The 21,242-nt window shown below is 38.4% G+C and overlaps 1 protein-coding gene across 1 annotated transcript; it reads right to left on the minus strand.

Moving 5' to 3' along the window:
- Window positions 1-11,636: 11,636 nt before the first annotated feature.
- On the minus strand, window positions 11,637-17,404 carry LOC108670278 (extensin-1-like). Its single transcript, XM_018157739.1, has 3 exons — window positions 17,345-17,404; window positions 17,045-17,103; window positions 11,637-12,522 (listed from the first exon to the last, which is right to left on the minus strand). The coding sequence occupies exons 1-3, from the start codon at window positions 17,402-17,404 to the stop codon at window positions 11,637-11,639; spliced, it is 1,005 nt and encodes a 334-aa protein (XP_018013228.1).
- Between the last annotated feature and the right edge of the window lie 3,838 nt (window positions 17,405-21,242).

Genomic DNA, 21,242 nt, shown 5'->3' on the forward strand with positions numbered 1-21,242 from the left:
TCCTATAGAGGACCAAAGATTTCGTGATATTTGTGTTGTAACCCTTAGTGGTTTGGACTGCTGAGCAAGTATCTGAACCTCCTTGGGTTCCGTATTATTGAAGAATGTTCTCAAGAAACCACAAACTTTCTATTATATCTCATCAAAATATCATGTAGTATTAGGTTGGCACAAAATTATAAAACAATGCTTTTTTCCGTTGTTTCGAATGATTGCCAATAGTTCAACCATTTTCTAGAGGGGGAAATAAAAAAATTTAAGGAATAATAAAAAAATAAAAAAAATATTTTGCGCCTTAGAGAAGATTAATAGTTGCAGGGCAGCTTCAGTGTCTTCAACTCCTACAATGTCAGTTCAGAGTTCCTTCTGACTTGGAAGCCTTCATTCAACTCCTACAATGTCAGCTCAGAGTTCCTCCTGACTTTCCACTGCTACAATGTCAGCGCAGAGTTCCTTCTGACTTGGAAGCCTTCTTTCAACTCCTACAATGTCAGTTCAGAGTTCCTCCTGACTTTCCACTGCTACAATGTCAGCGCAGAGTTCCTTCTGACTTGGAAGCCTTCTTTCAACTCCTACAATGTCAGCTCAGAGTTCCTCCTGACTTTCCACTGCTACAATGTCAGCGCAGAGTTCCTTCTGACTTGGAAGCCTTCTTTCAACTCCTACAATGTCAGTTCAGAGTTCCTTCTGACTTGGAAGCCTTTCTTCAACTCCTACAATGTCAGCCCTGAGTTCCATCTGACTTGGAAGCCTTCATTCAACTCCTACAATGTCTGCTCAGAGTTTCTTCTGACGTGAAAGCCTTCCTTCAACTCCTACAATGTCAGCTCAGAGTTCCTTCTTACTTGGAAGCCTTCCTTCAACTCCTACAATGTCAGCTCAGAGTTCCTTCTGACTTGGAAGCTTATGTTTGCAAGTCGGAGGAATGCAAGCGTCTTGCCGTGAGTGTCTCGAGATACACGCGTGCAGTACGATGAGGCCGACGCGTTAAAGCTCTGTACGGCTGGTTAGTTAAGTGAATGGAAAGCAATTGCCAACATAAATTTGTATTATCACTTTATAGGAAGCCTCTTACTTTATTTGGATTTAAATTTAGGGACGAGGACATTTTTGTATTTATTTTTGAGTTTGCCATACAATCTTAAATATATATATTTTTGTCAATTAGTTTCATTCTTAGATGCTAAGCGGGGTGATTGCAACTCCTAAGAAAAAAATGTCTTAATTCTTAAAATTTTCTAGTTTCTTATCTTTGTAAGCATTTGACCGGAAGAATTAATTATGCAAAACAATGTATTATTGAAAAACTAATTAAATAACTTTTAATGAAATGGAATTTTCTATAAAACTACGTTCCTGCTGGAGTCCAGCTGAGCTAAAGTAAGATTGTTTCGGAAAAACGCGCATGTGAAGAAAATATTACTTAGGCTAAATCCACGATGAAGTAATGTTCGTGCATGTTCATTGGTATACTTGGTGCAACTCTTGTAGCTTTGCTGTTTGAACTTCTCGGAAAATTTTATAATAGCGACTCTCGTTTGAGTAACTGAAGAAAAACAAACTTCCTTTGCTGGGATTTATTCAAATGATTTCTAGACAACGATTTCATAAATATTATTAAACCCAAATATAGATTCATGAATACAAACGTCAAAAATTTCTGCAGTTTGAATTTAAAACACCAATAACCGAATAGAAAAGCAGCCTCGAGATGAATGTTAAATAATTTTTGAGAAGAATATTTACGATTAAAATCTAGGTAATATAAATCTGTCATACAAGACCATTGATCGATTGCTTCAAGAATAACCTCGCATGACGTTAACCTGACTTACTACCGCGTAAGACTTACGAATAAATTATAAAAAATTTCAATCTATGAGCTACGCTGAGATTACAAAGCTCAGCAGACGAGCAAATGTCGTTCTCTTCCATTGCGCAAATTTACGAACGTTGCTGAATCTGAGTGAGTGTCCGTAAACAAGCGCACTATCGATTTTCCTATTAGGTTGATCGAGTGCCGTGCTGGCCATACGAGTCCCTAGCGACATCCTAACTCGCGCTTATACGAGGGCAGCTACCTCGTAAACCTCACGAATTCTCCAGAAAATTCGAATTTTATCCCGCTAGGTCATGAATGCTGGAAAAAATGTTTGGAGATTTATTATTCGTTCGTATGTAATAGGCGAAGCATGTTACATATTTTGCTCATTTTTGTATTATGCTTGTAAATGGAGAGGAGCATTTAATAGGCTAGAAATTACAACCAACATTGAGAATAATTTCAACTAAAATTATTTTTCAGGCTTCTTCTTCGTAAGAGAACCAATTTTCCAATAAAGAACCAAGTTACGTTTCCAAAATACGTCCAATCACGTTTCAAATCGGACACTATACCCAAATTTTAAATTGAAGCAAGATGAATGTACAGTATACGTACGTACCACATATTTTTGGTGTCAATGCTGTCAATGAAGACAAAAGTTGGACAAGACTCGCGCTGAACGAGCAGGAATATTAATGAGATTCTTATGCAATGTAACTTCAGAGAGGCGCGTAACTATGAAAATATTTAAGAAGTTTAACATTCGTGCGCTCCTGAGACTTCATGAAATGTGTAAGACGCAGATGCTGTACTACGGATGCAGTGACCAGTGTCCGCGTAATAGAATCTTATTATCGCTGCTCAGAATTTTCTAATATCGACCACGTGATCAATTATCGGCTACTGGTCATCCTGTGATTCTCATCACGCCTCGGGGAATCATTCCGTCCTGTAACTGTCAGCCTCCTGCGAATTTTGATCAATTATATTTCACGTGTTACTCGCACGTTCCTTTTGGCTACGAATATACTAAATGTTTTCAGGTATATGAATGACAGAGAGTAACTTACCGTGTCACAAACATTGCCCAGAAGCAGCATTGGTCAGTGTGTATAACGATTATATTCAATGACATTTATGTTTAATGTTCATTTGATGCGAATGCACACATGTAAGCGTATAAATTATTTGCTACAATTATTTCAAGTCTAGCGTGTTATCCACTTAGTTCTCTCGATATGAGCAACATTTTCATCAACGGATTGCACTTTGAGCACGCAATTAGCTCACCGTGAGCATCAAAGCTCAGCGAAGACTGCAAGCCTGGATGTTCAGGAAAAATTAATAATTAAGGGACAAAATATTTCTATGAATTTCAGACTTAAAATGAGGGTTCAACGATATTCTGGAGACTCACAGTATTAGGAAACATGTTATAAGCATGCATGACAGTGGCGAGCCATGACATAGAACACTGAGGTTGATTGAGGCCGATGTGACTGTTTTGCAATCGGAGGCTGGATTGCGAGGACCAACGGTCGGTCAGCAGCGTGATGGTGATGATATGTCGACAATTTTCAATAAGGTTAGGTTATTAGGTTACGTTTATTACGTGCGTCATGTGGTTCGGATATGGATTGTGGCGAAGGCTCGGTCATTACGAGGCAGCTGAAGGCGATAATTGCTGGACGACTCGTAATGTGTCAGCAGCAACACGGATCACATTTCGCCCCATGCAATTGATCGCTAATTCGACAAGCCGTTCTATCATCGTCGACAACCATTGAGCAGAAACAATATGGCAGGGCAATTGCATGGGGGTGCATACTCGGAGAAAACAAAGGCATTTGTAATGTGGACAACGATCGTGTGTACTGACAGGATGTTATATATGCTTTTGATGTTAGCAGTACGATTGTTCCGTTACTACAGGTTAATTAATTGTTACGAATGTCGATGACCATGTGTTATGGTGTATTCTTGTTTGTACGTTTTTGACATCTGAAATCAGTAAAAGAAAAACGAATTGTGTGTTTTTTGACGCACAAATTAATAGAGTTCAAATAACACAATATGACCGGACAGTCGTGTGAGCAGGCGTATAAGGAAATATTTATGATTTTGAATTTCATGGAAACTTTTCATTCACTTCATATATTATAAGGAAAATATTCGACATGAGCTGAGCTACGATCCTCGCATATGGCTGTTTTAATTCTTAAAAATTCCGAGCTTCATAGTAAGTTTGATTGTTTTACCTTGTTGAAAGTGCGTCTTAGTCTAACGAATAGTAAATTCGGACATTTATATGCAGTATAAGTATGCATGAATCCGTTCTCCTTAAGTTATTTTTTCGTAATAAATATTGATCTAGCATATTTAACATTCAAAGTTGTGTTGCAATGGAGTACATCGCGACTTGCCTGCTAAGTCATCTCCATATGTTTTTTTGTAAGTCTTCAAGATGGAATTAAGGCGCTGGCATTTGATCGGAAAATTTCTGGTGAAACCTGCAGTGCAAGTCAATGAAGCAGCCTGAAAAAACTTCTTTATCTGTTGTCACAATTTGTTTGGGCGATGTTTCGAAAGTTTCGCTCGTGCCGAAGGTAATGTGCATAAATTGTCCAAAGTTGGAGAACGTCAGACAAAAAGTGAGTGAAGCAAGAACGAGATGAAAGAACGAAATTTAATGTTATGTGTTTGCTTCAGACTGTGTGAATTAAATAAAATGATAAATTAACTTTATTATATTGATCTGAAGAAAAATTAATCCTGGAATGGTTGATGATTGGTGGCTGCTTAATTACTTCACTAAATTTTTGGGACACTGTCTAAAAAATTGTTTGTGTTATTTGCCCTAGTCATTTCACTTTGCCTTATCTCACTGCAAAAATCAATGATTTAGCGAATTTTTTTAAGCACAATTTTTTTTTTCCGCGGCAAAGGAACAAACAGCGCATCGCAGTCACGAGGCTAGAAAAAGAGCAGCGACCACAGACGAGTCTAATGTATTCATTTTTTATTGGTCATCGAGTGGCCCAGCGATATGACACCTGATCTCTCGCCTCTAGGCCTCCTTTAGGCCTCACTTGGGCCATTCTTGCTTATCCTCGGCCCCAAAGGACGATCTGTTTCCCTTATTTTGGCTGCATTCGTTACGCCGCGCAACACGCGCATCTGCCACACAGCAATCTTTCCATATCGCACGGCCGGTGCGAATATCCCCAATGGTTTGACTTCTTTACGATTTACAACAGAAAACAAATAATATATTTGTTTTAGCTTTGACGTTATGATTATTTATTTAATGCTTGTTTACTTCATTCATCGGTACCTCAGTATTTATTTTCCAAGAAGCCCCTGCAATCATTTCCTCATTAGGACCAACAAAGAGTTAAAAATTTAGCAGATAATTAGTATTTCGAATAACTTTTGTTAGGTGCAGTTATTTATTTATTAAGGGTTTCCAAGTTTCGTAGGTATGGAAATTGCCCCCTGGATGATGCACTTGAATGGCCTTTTCCATAACTTGATTTACGGTCAGTAAGTTATGGCTTACGATACCACAAATGAGTTCATCAAGTAAGTCGTAGTTCACATATATGTTCAAATTTTAATTTTTAAGTCAAGGAAGTGAATCTGTGCATAATTCCGCAAGACTGCGATCATTTTATTCAATAGCATTCTATTTAAGTATTTGTAAGGCTTCTTGATTAAAGCGTCAAATTTAATAAAATTGTTGGAATGTATTCGTGTAAAAATAGGAAAGTTATGCATGTTTTTTAAATGTTATTCAATTCTTGACCATAATAGTCTAAGAGTAGCTTATTTTAGCATTTTTTCGATATATATTGATCCATGTGGATATATGCAATTGAAGGTTTATGCTATGCTGGTATCCCGAGGTGATTCTTCATCACATAAACCAAATTTTCAAGCCTAGGCCATAAAACAAAGAAATATTTTCAGAGATGCAATGCTACGGCAGCTTCCCAATACACGTTTTTTATGAGTCCCCGTTCGTAGGAACGAGCAGATCTGTTATAGTTTGAGGGTAACTTTGCCCTCTGATTTATGGCTTGGGTTTGGCCGGGACTTCCGCTTCTGAGGCGTCTGTTCGGTATGGCGGACCAAGGTGTGAACTCGACGCAAGAACATCCAGGTGGTGTTTATGTGTTAAGAACTATTCAAAATTAACGTATTTTACTTATGTATATTAGTGTAATAATGTTGAGAACACTGAAAAGATAGTTATTAATTTACATCGCAAATTGTCCCAAGTTGACCTAATGAATCCTTGCAATCTATACATGCTGTAGTTTTGATGCATATAGTCATTATTATTACACCTGATAAGAAAAGGGGAACAACTGGGATGAAATGCTGACAACAAAGCACTTTGACGTACATTTCCGGACTTTCTTTCATGTCTTGCAATAATTTTGCCATTTCATTATAAGCAAACTTTATAAAATTACGAAAAAGCATTAAAAGGTGACATAACGACATGATAAAATAACGACATACCGAGGCCTTCGTTCAAAGGTACGCGATAAATTGTTGCAGGAGTGGGCAGAAAATTGCTGCAAGGAATCAAATTTAGTGCGGTCATTTCCTTGTCAATTTCATTTAGGGCCGAGGGAGCGGTCAGAAAATGTTGATGTACGTCGCGGCCGAGCTGTGAGGTCGTCAAGCTACCTCGCCAAATTCGCACGAGAAAAAAAATTATTTACTCAGTACAGCTCACCAGAAGCTGTACTGAGCAAATAATATTTGATGAAGGTTTTATTTTTGAAATAATATTACTTGAAAATTTTTGGGTATGATCAAACCACAATATCGCAGCGGGCTGAGCAAAAATGATTTAGAAAATCATTCGATCGCCTACCAGTGATTTGTTGGATTATATTTATAGAAGTAAAATCTTGACGTAACGTTCTAATTTATTGATTTTTGCTCCTCATGCTTATGTACCCATTTATTAAAAATTCATCGAATTCATATCCCCTGTTAATCAACATTGCAGTTTTCATCACTTCACCATAGTTTACATCATCGTCAAGCTTTCGGTCAAGGAAGTTCAGAATTTTCAGCCAGCGGAGCGTCGGACGTTTTCTTGGGCGCCGTAGACTTAGCTCCCGCAGCCTCGCTTATTGCATTTGCGGTGCGCAGTGCTATTTACACAGCCACTTTTGGGGACGACAGCTGCCTGTACAGCTGTACACAGCTGCCTGTAAAGCTGTACATAGCTGCCTGTGCAGCTGTACATAGCTGCCTGTAAAGCTGAACATAGCTGCCTGTACAGCTGTACATAGCTGCCTGTGCAGCTGGACATAGCTGCCTGTACAGCTGCACATAGCTGCCTGTACAGCTGTACATAGCTGCCTGTACAGCTGTACACAGCTGCCTGTACAGCTGTACGCAGCTGCCTGTACAGCTGTACGCAGCTGCCTGTACAACTGTACGCAGCTGCCTGTACAGCTGTACGCAGCTGCCTGTACAGCTGCTCTGACGTACGCAGCTGCCTTTACAGCTTGTTGCCAATGCACAGGTTAGATATCTTATCCTACTGCCTTATTTATTACACAATTTATTTTATTATTATTACCTATATTCTTGTTAACATTCATAAACTGCTACTACTCAAAATTGTGCTCCGATATTACCCATCCAGTCAAGCTTGGCCTTTTGATATGTTGTTAACAGTTACGGACAGCTTTTTCAAACAAATGTTAAAATAAACTCGCGACAAAGTAACAAAAAACCCATAATTTTTCAAATAAATCTTATCAATGCTGCTGATGATTCACTCCTTTTCTATATTTTTCAGTAATATTCGTAGTTTTGGGGCCCCATGGACAATTGTGCGGAATTGGGAGCTTATCAGAGTGAAGGCATTAAGATTAAGAGAGAGCGGGAGAGAGGGAGAGATGATGAGGGAGATTAGTTAAGTCTTCGTATACGGGGGCCAGAGTTCGTATGTGTTATACGGTGAAGACTTAACAGCGTGGATATAAGGAAATAATATCAGTGTATACATTACTGGTATTAGTCAGATAATTAGTCATTAGTCAGAGAAACTAGTGAGACCTTGTCCAACTAGCGATGTAAATTTTACCATTATGTATAGGTCATCCGGACCTAGTTTGACTCGGCAAAAGAGATTAGCAGTGCTACATTCGAGGAGTGTGTCACTATTTTGACAGTATGGCCCATTCATTTCTGTGAGTGTCTCAGAGAAAAAGTTACTTCGTTGCCAGTGTATCATGAATGCCACAATGAAAACCATAAAATTTTCTCAACACACCCAGAAGCAATTATTATGTAATATGCAGTCAAATCTAATGCAGTTTGTGATAGATACCCTGTTCAGGGCTGTACAGATACCTACAGCTTGCGATAGATACCTTCAGCTTTACAGTTGTGTTCTTCCCAAATAGTCTAGTCCCGTCCAAATCACTCTTGTAAAGGCATTCCCAACCCTTCACGAGTCTCATGATACATCCAATTACCCAAGTTGCTCCTGGTCAGAACTTCTTCATTGACTTCATATAAATGCCTCATGCTATTGCTTTTTATTTGGGTGGGTGCGTTAGTTGGGTCTCTCCTTATTGTGATTACGGATATTTTATATGCAGAAATTAAGGGCTGTACTGAAAGAATTTCTCACCAATGACCGCTGATTATATAAAATATGCTTCCTGATAAGTGGTTCATTCCAATACTTTCATAATTTCAATAATTTCTTTCATTTCATATGTGTTCCTTGCACGCACGTGTCATCCGCCTATCATTCTTACCCTGAATTTCTCACCCCTCATCAGCCTTCATAGTTACCCTGAATTTCTTACCCTAGACCGCAATTATGAGTCATTAGCAGATCATTGAGGAGAGCGTAAGGGCATTATTGCGACGACCGCAGCACGTGGCGGCCACGCCATCCGTCACCTCCTGCACGATGCCGTGGCCATCGCGCCACCACGGCCATCGGGCCACCACGGCCATCGGGCCACCACGGCCCTCACGCCACCACGGCCCTCACGCCACCACGGCCCTCACGCCACCACGGCCCCCACGCCACCACGGCCCTCACGACGGCCCTCACGCCACCACGGCCCTCACGCCACCACGGCCCTCACGCCACCACGGCCCTCACGCCACCACGGCCCTCACGCCACCACGGCCCTCACCACTTTATTGCGATGTAAAATATTGAGAAAATCATGGATTAAGGGAAAAATAATTTCGTGCTATGTTTTTCGTCTATGATGCAGATAAATTTTCAGATGAACATAGCATGTTATTTGAACAAGAAATGATAGACTGAACGCCACCCATGTAGCTTTTATTCTCTGCAAAATTAATCTGCTGACGTTATTGAGTGTCGATATTCGTGGCTTGAAAAATGAGGCTGCGGTGCCGCAATAAAGCAGCGACGCTGTCACTCGGCACACCTCACACGACGCGTGCTGGCGGCGCTCAAAATCTTGGACGCATTATCGGCGGTCAAATGATGACCAGCTGTCATTCACTATCATTCTTGATCATACATATCATTTAAGGTCTGTCAGTGGCCGTCAAGTTATACACATTAAATTAAAAAAATCAGAGGCTCATCTGAGGTTACGGAGCAAGTTTAGGAGCATGAAAGTTTGCATGAAGGAGAAAGTTTACATTCCTCTATGATGAGCTTTGTTGGATCTCTTGATATTCTAATTCCAGGGGAAATTCATCACCAATTTAATGAGCTGCAGAAAACGTTGATTAACCTGAACGCGAATTAATCCCCATAATTTAATTAATGTAAGTTTAAGCCGACGCATAATTTCAAATCATCGCTCATCTCAGGACAAGAACAACAACCCTGGTTGTTTGCCCCCTGATTCGCAAAAGTGACCGGCAAGTCTCGCCCTGGCAATTGACGTTGAAACAACGTTTAATTTACGTTTACTCAACGAAACAACGTTCAACTCAACGTTTATTCAACATCAGATGTCTGAAGGGGATCTCGCAAGCCTTGAATATATGTTGTCGAGATCCAGCAAATACATGCGTCATATATGTATACGCCGCGTCCCAGAGTTCGCTGGGTGCCGGATTGTCCCTTTGCGTTTTTATGGAAAAAGACGAGATTGTTCGGCTTATCGGGAGTGCATCTTAACAGGATGAATGTGTTTGTTGGCCGTGCACGGTCGTCAGATAGAAGGCCTAATAGGACGCATTTTGTTCTACAATAATAAAAATATATTTTGTACTTTTTTGTAGATATTTGGTACTTCCAATAAAAATATTTATCGGAAGTACCAAATATACTTCCAGTATATAATACCATAGACATTTTTGAATTTAATACTTGAAGAATTGTGCACTTTTAGCGCATTTACCTGTATATGTAAGCCCAATTACAAATATTTACTTAGGAGTTTATTTTGAATTCGATTGAAAGGCAGTAGTAATTACAGTTATTATAGCGTGCACTCCGATGCTGTTGATTTTGTTCTATTCAGCTTTGAGAAATGTTATTCCCTTGCCAGTCCGTCTCAATTCCAGTCTCACAATTTCATGCTTGTATAAAAACGATGGATTCCATTTCTATCTAATTTTTAATTCCTATATTTTTTCAATGTAGCAACACAATCATGATCATTATAGATTTACAGTTAATACTGAATCTTGTCTGATGATATATTGGTTGTATTTAGAGAATCTCTGGTCAGAGTCAGATTATCTCAGGGCCTGTCACTGTTTTTTCAGTATTCAGGGTAGAATAATGTGGACAAATACAAGCTTATAGGATTACCGACGCGGGAATGAGCTTTGATAGAGGGTAATCCTATGTTTTTTTGGTTCGTATTGTGGACGTTTTTGTAGGATTTTTACGTAATCTGTATTCCACTTAATAAAGTAGTTTATCTATGAACGTGTGAATTAGTTAGTTATTAAATACACTAGAGTTTTCGAAAGTTTAAAAATGGTTTTCAATTACCATGTAATTCAAGTTGCATTTTGAAGCCATTATTTTACATTTTAGCGTTTGTAAAACCCATTTATGACATTCATGCTCAATTTATAGGTAAACTTGTAGATTTAGATTATTGGCAAAGTCATGTAGATAATAAATATGTTGGTTCGAATGAAATTTATAATTTGATTAATAAATTTTCCATTAATAACAGCTCATCTATGAATTTCAAGACAGCAAGCAGTAAAATTGAACTTCTTTGAATGATATTATTATAGCTCCTAAAAATGCTACAATAAGAATGATCTCATTGTAGCTCCAAAAACTCCATTTGTTTTAATGAAATGTTAAATGACACTTTTATGTATAAGATATTGTCCGAGCATCGATGAAATATTATTGTGGCAGAAGTAGGTCCAATATTTATTAAAAATCCGTAATTTTTTAATAAATCTTCCTGGTAAATGATTACTGAAAGACGTATATATAAATTTTCGTTGTTCATGCTCTGAATTTGAACTGTTATTTGGTACTTTCTTACCCAATTATGTTGGTGTGTGATTCTGTGACGAATGACTGTTGATTCTGTTGATTCTTTCTTGAGATTTGCACTTCTCTGAGAATATTTGTAATTATTCTTCATTGCCGTCATGAGAAAAATTAGGTAATATAACCGTTTTGGCCAATTGATTAATATAAATTGTTGCTAAATCATCTTCAATCTTTTAATGAGAAAATACCGTCGCAGCTTCCACAGTTTACCTAGCCCATTCCACAAAATCTTCAATCGTTTAATCTAATATAGAATAATAATAATAATGCTATAAATAAAGTTTTTTGGCTGCTTAATTAGCAAAGCAACGCCTGTGTGATAGTCGGTGGATTATCGTGCTGGTGGATTGTTGTGCCGGTGGATTGTTGTGCCGGTGGAATGTTGTGCTGGTGGATTGTTGTGCTGGTGGATTGTTGTGCCGGTGGATTGTTGTACCGGTGGATTGTTGTGCCGGTGGAATGTTGTACTGGTGGATTGTTGTGCTGGTGGATTGTTGTACCGGTGGATTGATGTGCTGGTAGATTGTTGTGCCGGTGGATTGTTGTGCTGGTGGAATGTTGTGCTGGTGGATTGTCGTGCTGGTGGATTGTTGTGCCGGTGGATTGTTGTGCCGGTGGAATGTTGTACCGGTGGATTGTTGTGCTGGTGGATTGTTGTGCTGGTGGATTGTTGTGCTGGTGGATTGTTATACCGGTGGATTGTTGTACCGGTGGATTGTTGTACCGGTGGATTGTTGTGCTGCTGGATTTTTGTACCGGTGGATTGTTGTACCGGTGGATTGTTGTGCTGGTGGATTGTTGTGCCGGTGGATTGTTGTACCGGTGGATTGTTGTACCAGTGGATTGTTGTACCGGTGGATTGTTGTGCCGGTGGATTGTTGTACCGGTGGATTGTTGTACCGGTGGATTGTTGTGCTGGTGGATTGTTATACCGGTGGATTGTTGTACCGGTGGATTGTTGTACCGGTGGATTGTTGTGCTGGTGGATTGTTGTACCGGTGGATTGTTGTACCGGTGGATTGTTGTACCGGTGGATTGTTGTGCTGGTGAATCGTTGTGCTGGTGGATTGTTGTACCGGTGGATTGTTGTGCTGGTGGATTGTTGTGCTGGTGGATTGTTGTGCCGGTGACAGCGCGCAGGTCTGGCAAATCCAGGCTACAGATGGTGGCCAGCAGCACAAATCTTCGTAATCCACGAGTCTACGAGGCGTAAAAAACACACGTCACCCCACCTTGTCCTCTCACGGTGCTTTCTATTTAAAGAAATTCGATTATATGAAGGTAGATGTGTGAATTATTTTTTTTTGTTCTATTGAATTTTCTTCAAGCCAACTTCTCAGCTCTTCTCTTACATCTTCTCACGAGTTATTTGCAATGCATACAAAAAAGTTATCAAAGTTGGAAATTATCAGTATTAACCCATACCATCTCGCGTAGAAAGTGTGAAAGTAAAAGTCATTTATTTTATTTAGTAATATTTTATTTAGTATTGATTGTTTTTTCTATGTTAATACCAACAACCAACAAGTAACAAAATTTTGCAGTGAAATTTCCTGTAAAATGACTTTAATAATTGTAAATGATAAATTAGGTTCCTCGTAGTAAAATTGGTCCAAAGCCGACGCTTTTTATTTGGTTTTTGAAATACATTATGATATATGCGAAATTTAATTTTTAATTAATATATTATTTTGCGATCAAGACAATAATACAAAAAATGAAATTTGCAGATTAATAGCCTCCGACTTTTGAAACTACATTATTTAAAAGTAAATGCCGATTAAACGTTCATGAATTTTGAAACAATGTTCTATTAACCAAAAAACAATGGTGCTCTAAGCTCAACCTCTTCTCAGCTCTGATATAGCCTGTAAACTTATCTTTCAAAGCCGGAAAAATAATCTGACCACATTTATATTACCAATAAGTATTTAATGAGAATTAATTTCATGCACGGTTTCACTATCGTATTCATCATACACATGAGCGCTATATAGTTCTCCAGCAACGCTCCAGCGTACGCTGCTTGTCATGCTTCGGCACAATGAAATAAAATGGTGAATTTTTTTGGCTATTTTCAATCAAAGATTAAATACCTACTTTACCCACAGTTAAAGAGGTTGATGGAATAGGTGTATGAAATGCTCATAACTGAGCAACTCAATTTCGAATTAAAAACACAGGAGTTTGTACAGTTAATGAGTAAGCTGTTATGAGTTACTGGAGAGCTATTTTGAGAACACGCTGAGCAACCTAACAGGTTCTTACAATATTCAGACTGCCTTCTCATCTCATTACTGTGTGTTATTCAGACTGCATACAGATCTGTTCTACCCTGAATCACCAGCGACGTGTTGACCGTAAGTGATAGAACTTTCTTTGCCTCCACGCGAATGTTCCTGGAAGGGAAAGAACTTTTTTCCAGTAGTCTTGGGAGGGAAGCTGCGCGCCTCGTATAGATTTCGGCCGGACTCGTGCCATGAATGCGATAGTAGCGGCCTAATACGATACCACAAAGCCGGCCTCCTCACAATTACCTCAAAAAATTCTGCTGGTATTGCCATACACAAAAATCCTTATTATTGCGCATACGACAAAAATAATGGCCTTTTTTTGCACGTGTTAAAAAATTATGTGGAAATTCGGGTCCATAGAAAGAGAACGGTTAAAAATAATTTGGATGTCCAGCAATCTTGGATTTGAGAGCGTTTTTATTTTACACTGACGAGTCATATGAACGGTTGGAATGCAATGAAATATGTAGGAAACTTTTGAATTGTAGCCAGGCTGGTGTAGCCAGGCTGGTTCGATGGTTCGAAAAAGTGGTAATTAGATAGCTGAATGAATGAGCATTCTAAAACGAACTTTTTGTTTGATTACGTGCTCATCGTATCGACGAATTTTGCTCACGTATAGTGTCTCTATTAGCGAATTTATCTTGCAAAAATTATTGGAACGATATCATAATTACTTGCCTTGAAGCGGTAATTTTTTTCAAAAATAGATTTTATTAAATAATCTCTATTAGCAAAAAATTTTTGTACTGATGTAGTCGTTAAACACGTATTAGTGCCTACTTTATAAGACCTGTTTCTTATCATCGTATCTAAGAAATTATTTGCGATCGGGTCCTTTTTTGGCCACAGCGCCGAAGTTAGCAGCTTGGACCCGAGCAGTTGTTGTGTGCGACGTTTGGTCAAACTGTCCCGTTAATGAGACGCAGAAACAAACAGTGGGAGAGAGACAGGCAAACACTGCCAGTAAACAGACAATGAAGCCAATACACCAGCAAACACTGGACGACGATGCTGCAGTCTTATCTGCACTATTACCGCTCCGCTGCTCTAGATATACCTTTAGGTATATCCAGATACCTATATGACTCAGGATATATAGGATATAGCTATAGGTATATCCTATACAGGTAAATCCAGATACCTATAGGACACAGGATATATAGGATGAACCTTTAAGTATACCTTATACAGATACAACCAGATAACTATAGAATATATAGGACGTATAGGATATACCTATATTTATATCCAGATATATTTAAAGGTATAGACTCTCCATATCCTACAACCATCCTTGCCGGCAGTTATTTGCCTCCAACCTCTGTTAAATCAATCAATATAATTTCCAGTTTTTTTTTAACATTTCAATCGAGCAATTTATGATATATTTTAACACGTTTTTCTTAGCTTAGCTTCGCGTTTGTTTGTTTGTTTGTTGTTAACATTGACAACGAAAATTAGCCCACTTCTGATTGCTCTAGAGATCTGAAATTCGGCATGCAGGCTATTTTCGCCTAACAATTTCAGATACAATTATAAAAACTAGCAATTAGACCTAAATTAGCTTAATTGAGTAAAGTATATATAAATAGTATATATATAGTATGACGTGCGGGCGCTGACGTTATAGACGAGCAGGCGCTAACGCTGCGTATCATCGATACGTACGTCAAGGCAAGTAAATTGGCTCGCAACAACGTTTTTCATGTGTAGCAACGGACTAAAAAGGAGAAAATAAAATACTTAAAAAAAAAAACTTTAAAAAAAAACCACGTTTTTCTTGTGGACTAAAAAGTAGAAAATAAATTGGGGCTCGCCCCAAAAAACGTGGGTCGGGCTGTACGTACGTTCACCATCAAATTTCTAAAATTCGTGTGTTGTGTGCTTTTCGCTTTAATCATAAATCTGCCCGACACACGTTTTTTGGGGCAAGCCACAATTTATTTTCTACTTTTTAGTCCACAAGAAAAACGTGTTTTTTTTTAAAAGTTTTTTTAAAGTATTTTATTTAAAATACTCTTTTTCCATATCCTGCTTCCATCCATCCATCATGTTTGGTCACTCCTACTAATTAGAAGACTTGCTTCAATAAAGTGCTTTTAATTATTGTTTTTTTTACAAATAATATTTCTTTAAATATATTTCTTGAATGGCCCTTTCAACGGCGGTCATTTGTTGATGAATAATTTCTCGAGTGAATTATTCTTTCATTATTTGCTTATCTATTGCTCTTACTGTTCCTGCTTTTAATCCCTTTCTTCTTGTTCTTCATTCGTTCGCTTTGCGTTCATTGCAGCCACATATTTCAATTTTTCATTCGAAACGTATTTAATATATAAATATAACTTGCTAAGCCTGCCTTTTGATTTACCAATGTCATCTAAAAAATTAATTGACTCTTAGAAAATTGTAGTACATTCATAAATTCTGCTCATTAATTGTACGTATATGTTTTAATTTTTGCACTTATTTCGTCCACGATCCTTCTGATAGTTTTTCCACGCAATTCCTCTTCATTTCGTCGTTATTTCCATACAAAGTTTTTCGTTCAATTACCGAATCGGATTAGTCTTTTATAATGGAGGCTGTTTTCCTAATTTTCTTTCAGTTTTTTTTATCTAGAAAATTTTTTCTTCTCTTTTCCACATCAACTCCATATCTCCTCTATTTTCTCCTTAGATCGTCTTCCCTCTCAACTCCATATCTCCCTCTTTTTTCTCTTTAGATCGTCTTCCCTCTCAACTCCATATCTCCTCTTTTTTCTCTTTAAACCGTTTTTCCTCTCAACTCCATATCACCCTCTTTTTTCTCTTTAGACAGTCTTCCCTCTCAACTCCATATCTCCCTCTTTTTTCTCTTTAGACCGTTTTTCCGCTCAACTCCATATCTCCCTCTATTTTTCTCTTTAGACCGTCTTCCCTCTCAACTCCATATCTCCTCTTTTTTCTCTTTAGACCGTTTTTCCTCTCAACTCCATATCTCCCTCTATTTTTCTCTTTAGACCGTCTTCCTCTCAACTCCATATCTCCCCTCTTTTTTCTCTTTAGACCCTCTTCCCTCTCAACTCCATATCTCCCTCTTTTTTCTCTTTCGACCCTCTCCCCTCTCAACTCCATATCTCCCTCTATTTTTCTCTTTAGACCGTCTTCCTCTCAACTCCATATCTCCCTCCTCTTTCCACATGCCCTCTTCGTTTTTCCCAAACTGTTTGCACTCATAGAAACGAGCGGGACTTTCTTCAAATATCGATGCAATTTTTCCCCTTTTTTCCAGTAAGTGTGACACTATTTGGACAATATGACCCATTTAGTTTTCAAAGTGTTGCTTCATAGGTTTTCCCGGTTTGGTCCGTCCCAGTTCTCAGAATAAATTATTTTGTACGAGCATTGACACACTTTTCTTACTCACGGCACGAGCAGGGAGCGAACGTAGCACTGATACGTCTGCCCCAACTGCGTCAGGATGACCTGCACAAAGGCAAAAGTGCATCGCTATTTGGACAATGTCACATTCATTTCCATGAGTATGGACATGCTTCCTCTCAAGTGCAGGCGCATATCATCCAAGTCATCTAGAGACCATCGCTAGGTGCTGGCACTAGCGACATCAGCACTAGTATCAGCAACGCTAGTATTGTGCATCACTGGCAGTATCAGTGCAGTCTCGGCATCACTGGTATCCGTGACAGTATAACACTGGCAGCTTCACCACAACTTGTCCCACCAGCAGCAGCCTCATAAGCACCATCATCACCACAACAATTACCATCATATTAAGTACCACCACCACCACCACCACCACGCTTCATGGACGCAGCAGTATTCTGGTCACGCCGCGCTCTGCTCTGATACCAGCGGCCAGAGTAACGAAAGCTCGGAGGCAACGGGCGCTCACACACGGAATTGCAAGTCCGAAGAGAGGAGAAATAGTAAATATAGATTTAAAAGGACGGGAAGAATTACGTTTTAGCTCCTATCTAGAGAAATGGATGGGAGACTGACTTGGTGGGGGTTTAGTACTAAATGGACATTCGTAGCCTGATGAAAATGAGGGCACTCACTGCTGATGTCGAAAGTCGGGAATTTGTTTTCTATTTCCAGCTGTCTGTCGACTTTCACTAGAAATTTGTTCCATAAATGTATTTATAACAATATTCCACCAAAATGTAACTACAACGTGACTTCTGGATCGTTACTGTTAAGGGGTTAAGTAAACTTATATATTCTTAGTGCTGAATGGTGCTGTGGATTTTCAATAAATGCTTTCACTTAGCTGATGGATTTTACAAAGTTAGTAATTCTGTTGACCTGCGACGTCTTCTCGGCAATTGTTCTCGGTGGTGAAGTCCGTCGTATTTTAGACTTAGTCTTAAATTTCAGAGCCTCTTTACTCCTCAGGCTTTAATTTGAACGGGAGGGCGATTTACGGGCGGTTAAAAGTTTAATTAAAGCTCGGCCTCGCAGCAAACGATAGAGAAAGAATTCCGTGATCTCGTTCTTAGAAGTTGAAGTGGTGAGAAAAACTGCTTATTCTGAGTAGCGATAATCGAATTATGATTATCATTTATTTGACTGGTTGTAAAATTATCTTTTGTAGGCCTAAGTAATTTAAAAATTTTGTATATCGTTGTAAATTTTGCACAAAACATTATTGTTTTATGCATGATAATGTGTTTTTGATTTACGTTGAATTATTTCTATCATAGAAATTTAATATCCGATTAGTTATTTTTACAACAGTTCTCTTTAACTTCGCTTCTTGTTGTTGATTCGTTTGTTTGTTTGACTGCAACAAATCTTTTAATCGATATAAAATTAACACACTTCTAAGTGCCCAATCGATCTGAAATTTTGCACACTTGCGTAAAGTTGGAGACAATGTATGAATAAATTGACAGAATGAATAATTTTGAAAATTAACAAAATTTTTATATATTAAAAAATGTGAAAATGAATTTTTTAGCGCATTTTCTCATTTATGGGAAAAAGGCGCTATTGTGCTCGTCATGTCCCTCCGTCTGTGTGTCCGTACGTCTGTCCGTCCGTGACTTCACGTTTTAGTCGATGGCAAAATGCGTTCTCTGTCACTCACTGCAGTGAGTGCTGAGTTATATTTTTTTTAATATTTGAAAAAAAATTAAATTAGAAATTCATTGTACATATATAAAATCGAAGACACGGGATTCTTTAGAAGTCTTGTCTTTAAAAAGTAATTTTAAAACGCATATTGTTGATTAGTAGGTGGCTTTTGCAAAAATCAGTAACTCTACATGAATGCTCTTTTCCACTCACCCGGAACATTTCTTGAAATTATTCAATGAATAACTGAGGTGAAGATCGAATTTGACTCCGGTAACTCCGGTAGACGAGGCAATAATAAACAGGGCTTAGTTTTGACTAAAAATATGAAGAGGTTGAAAAAACGAAGACTGGACGGCGTAACCTCGCACCCTTCACAAAGGGTGCCGTTTGATGTGACACCTTTCACACTATTATTATTTCACAATTATTTTACACTATCCATAAATCATATTGTGCACTATGACTTTTGGCTATTGTTATTTTGCGGTGAATTGTGACAATAGATACAAGAATTTTGGGTTGGTTCCAGTTTTAAGAGACCAGATACATCGCTTCACGGATAAACTTTCGATTCACAATGAATTGTTATATATTGTTAAATTTTAGTTCAACTCCCACAATTTAATTCATACGAGGATAAAACATTTGAGCATCGAAATGTTAAAATTAAAATATAGATAAGAATTGACGAAGATATGGCGATTGTTGGTCACTGCATGGGTCAGAGTATATTACTGTATTTACGTACAATACACAACGGTTCTACGCGAGTTTCACCAAATACCGTATAATGATGGAGAGAACGACTGAAAACATTCCCTGTGAATATATTTTTTTAATATATAAGAAAACGCTTCTTGTTTTTTAGAGGTACTTGCTTCCTTTTTAAATGGACGGATTACTTTCTACTTGAGATATTTTATCGAGAATTATAAACAGTCTGATGTTAACAGCAAATTTTCTTATGCGCGTAAATCTACTTTTTCCGTTAAGCAATAGCGGGATCAAAGTCAGCATGAATTTCTTAGAGGTCCAACGATCTAATTTAAGACCATGGAAGCACGTACTCACGCACGACGTAAGAATTCCATCTCATGTGATGATTGCGTTAATGCGAACCGTAGCGCGGGCAGCCACTGTTCCATTGCTGAAAATTAGAAGAGTTTCATCCACGGCTGATCGCTGGCCATCTATTGGCCACTGATACTGTATTATAGGCTGTGATTTTTCACAGGCTTGCCCTCCCTGGCGCGGTGAGGAGGTCAATCTGGTGCACTGGCCACCCTCTCGATTGCTATCATTTGTCTGCACCGCCGAGACATCGAACACCAGAAGCTTTTGCTGCATTTTTTACGTAAGGAGTCGAGGGAGAATCAAGCTGGGTTCTGCATTCCTGCGACTTGCGTAATTTACCTTCGATCGTTTTCTTCATCTTGTAGATTTAAACTAAATAATACGTATGTAAATTAACGATAAGCTTTTTTAGTTATACCTGAAATTACGGAAAATTTATGATTGGCAAACGAAACACGAAATGTGCATTGGTACTCGCATTATGAACGCTTTTCGTTTCCACGCTTGGGACCGTCACGTCATTCACGAAATTTCAAATAGCGAGAGGGCATTTTTAGATGAAGCTTCATGAAAGTTAAAATAAATAAACCAAGTTTAGTACAGTATAGTACAGTATAGTGCAGTATAGTACAGTATAGTACAGTATAGTACAGTATAGTACAGTAATACAACAGTAATCAGTACTAACCTCGAGCTACTCTTCAGGACGACCAGGGCTCGGTGAGAATGGAGCTGTGGCGAAGGCGTCGGCTGACCCCGAGTGTCCGAGGCGCCGGTAATCCGGTCATTTCTCAGTGTTTTCCAGCAGCTCACCTCCCCAAATTGCTTTGATTTTCCCCCATAAAAAGAAGGCTTTCAAGACGCGTAGCACATTTTTCAAGGGACTTTCCAACACAAGAAGAATGACTGACAGAAGCTCCAATAAAAGTGCAGCAGCGTGGCAGAGCAGACGAGCGTCGCCTGGTCATCACCGCGACAATTTATTTATTGAAAGCCGATATAGAATTCAGAAGCAGAAACTCTTGAATTCTAACAGTTTAAGTATGATAAAAGATTCAGCAAAGTGGTATAAGTTTACGAATAATTGTAAATCTAAAATAAATTCAATATGAATGAAATTATTAAATATAAAATATTTTATAATGAAGCCTTGACGTTAATATTTTGAGTCAGCTTGCAAAGGGGAAAATGTTCATGACATATACAGTGTTCAAAGCAGAAAAAACTATCAAGTTTTTCCCACACAATATCAAATAAATGCTTCCATATCGATGATACAGCCTGTCACTTCAATATTTGGTATTTGTTTAGCTTACTTTCTACTTTCAAAGCTTCCCAAGTTTCAAGCTAGGAATTAGTATCATAATTATGAATAAGATAATTCAGTATCACATATCTCATACATCAATCATCCTTCCTATGAATAATACTTGGACATCAGGCTTGGTTTT

Source organism: Hyalella azteca, unplaced genomic scaffold, assembly GCF_000764305.2.
Source record: "Hyalella azteca isolate HAZT.00-mixed unplaced genomic scaffold, Hazt_2.0.2 contig13120, whole genome shotgun sequence".
Lineage (NCBI taxonomy): Eukaryota > Metazoa > Arthropoda > Malacostraca > Amphipoda > Hyalellidae > Hyalella > Hyalella azteca.

Coding starts and splice junctions, on each gene's coding strand:
- LOC108670278 (XM_018157739.1), bottom strand. CDS start 17,404: ATGGTAATTGTTGTGGTGATGATGGTGCTTATGAGGCTGCTGCTGGTG. Junction 17,104..17,344: donor TGCTGGTGGGACAAGTTGTG/GTGAAGCTGCCA, acceptor GCCTTTGTGCAG/GTCATCCTGACGCAGTTGGG. Junction 12,523..17,044: donor GTTCGCTCCCTGCTCGTGCC/GTGAGTAAGAAA, acceptor TGGATTACGAAG/ATTTGTGCTGCTGGCCACCA.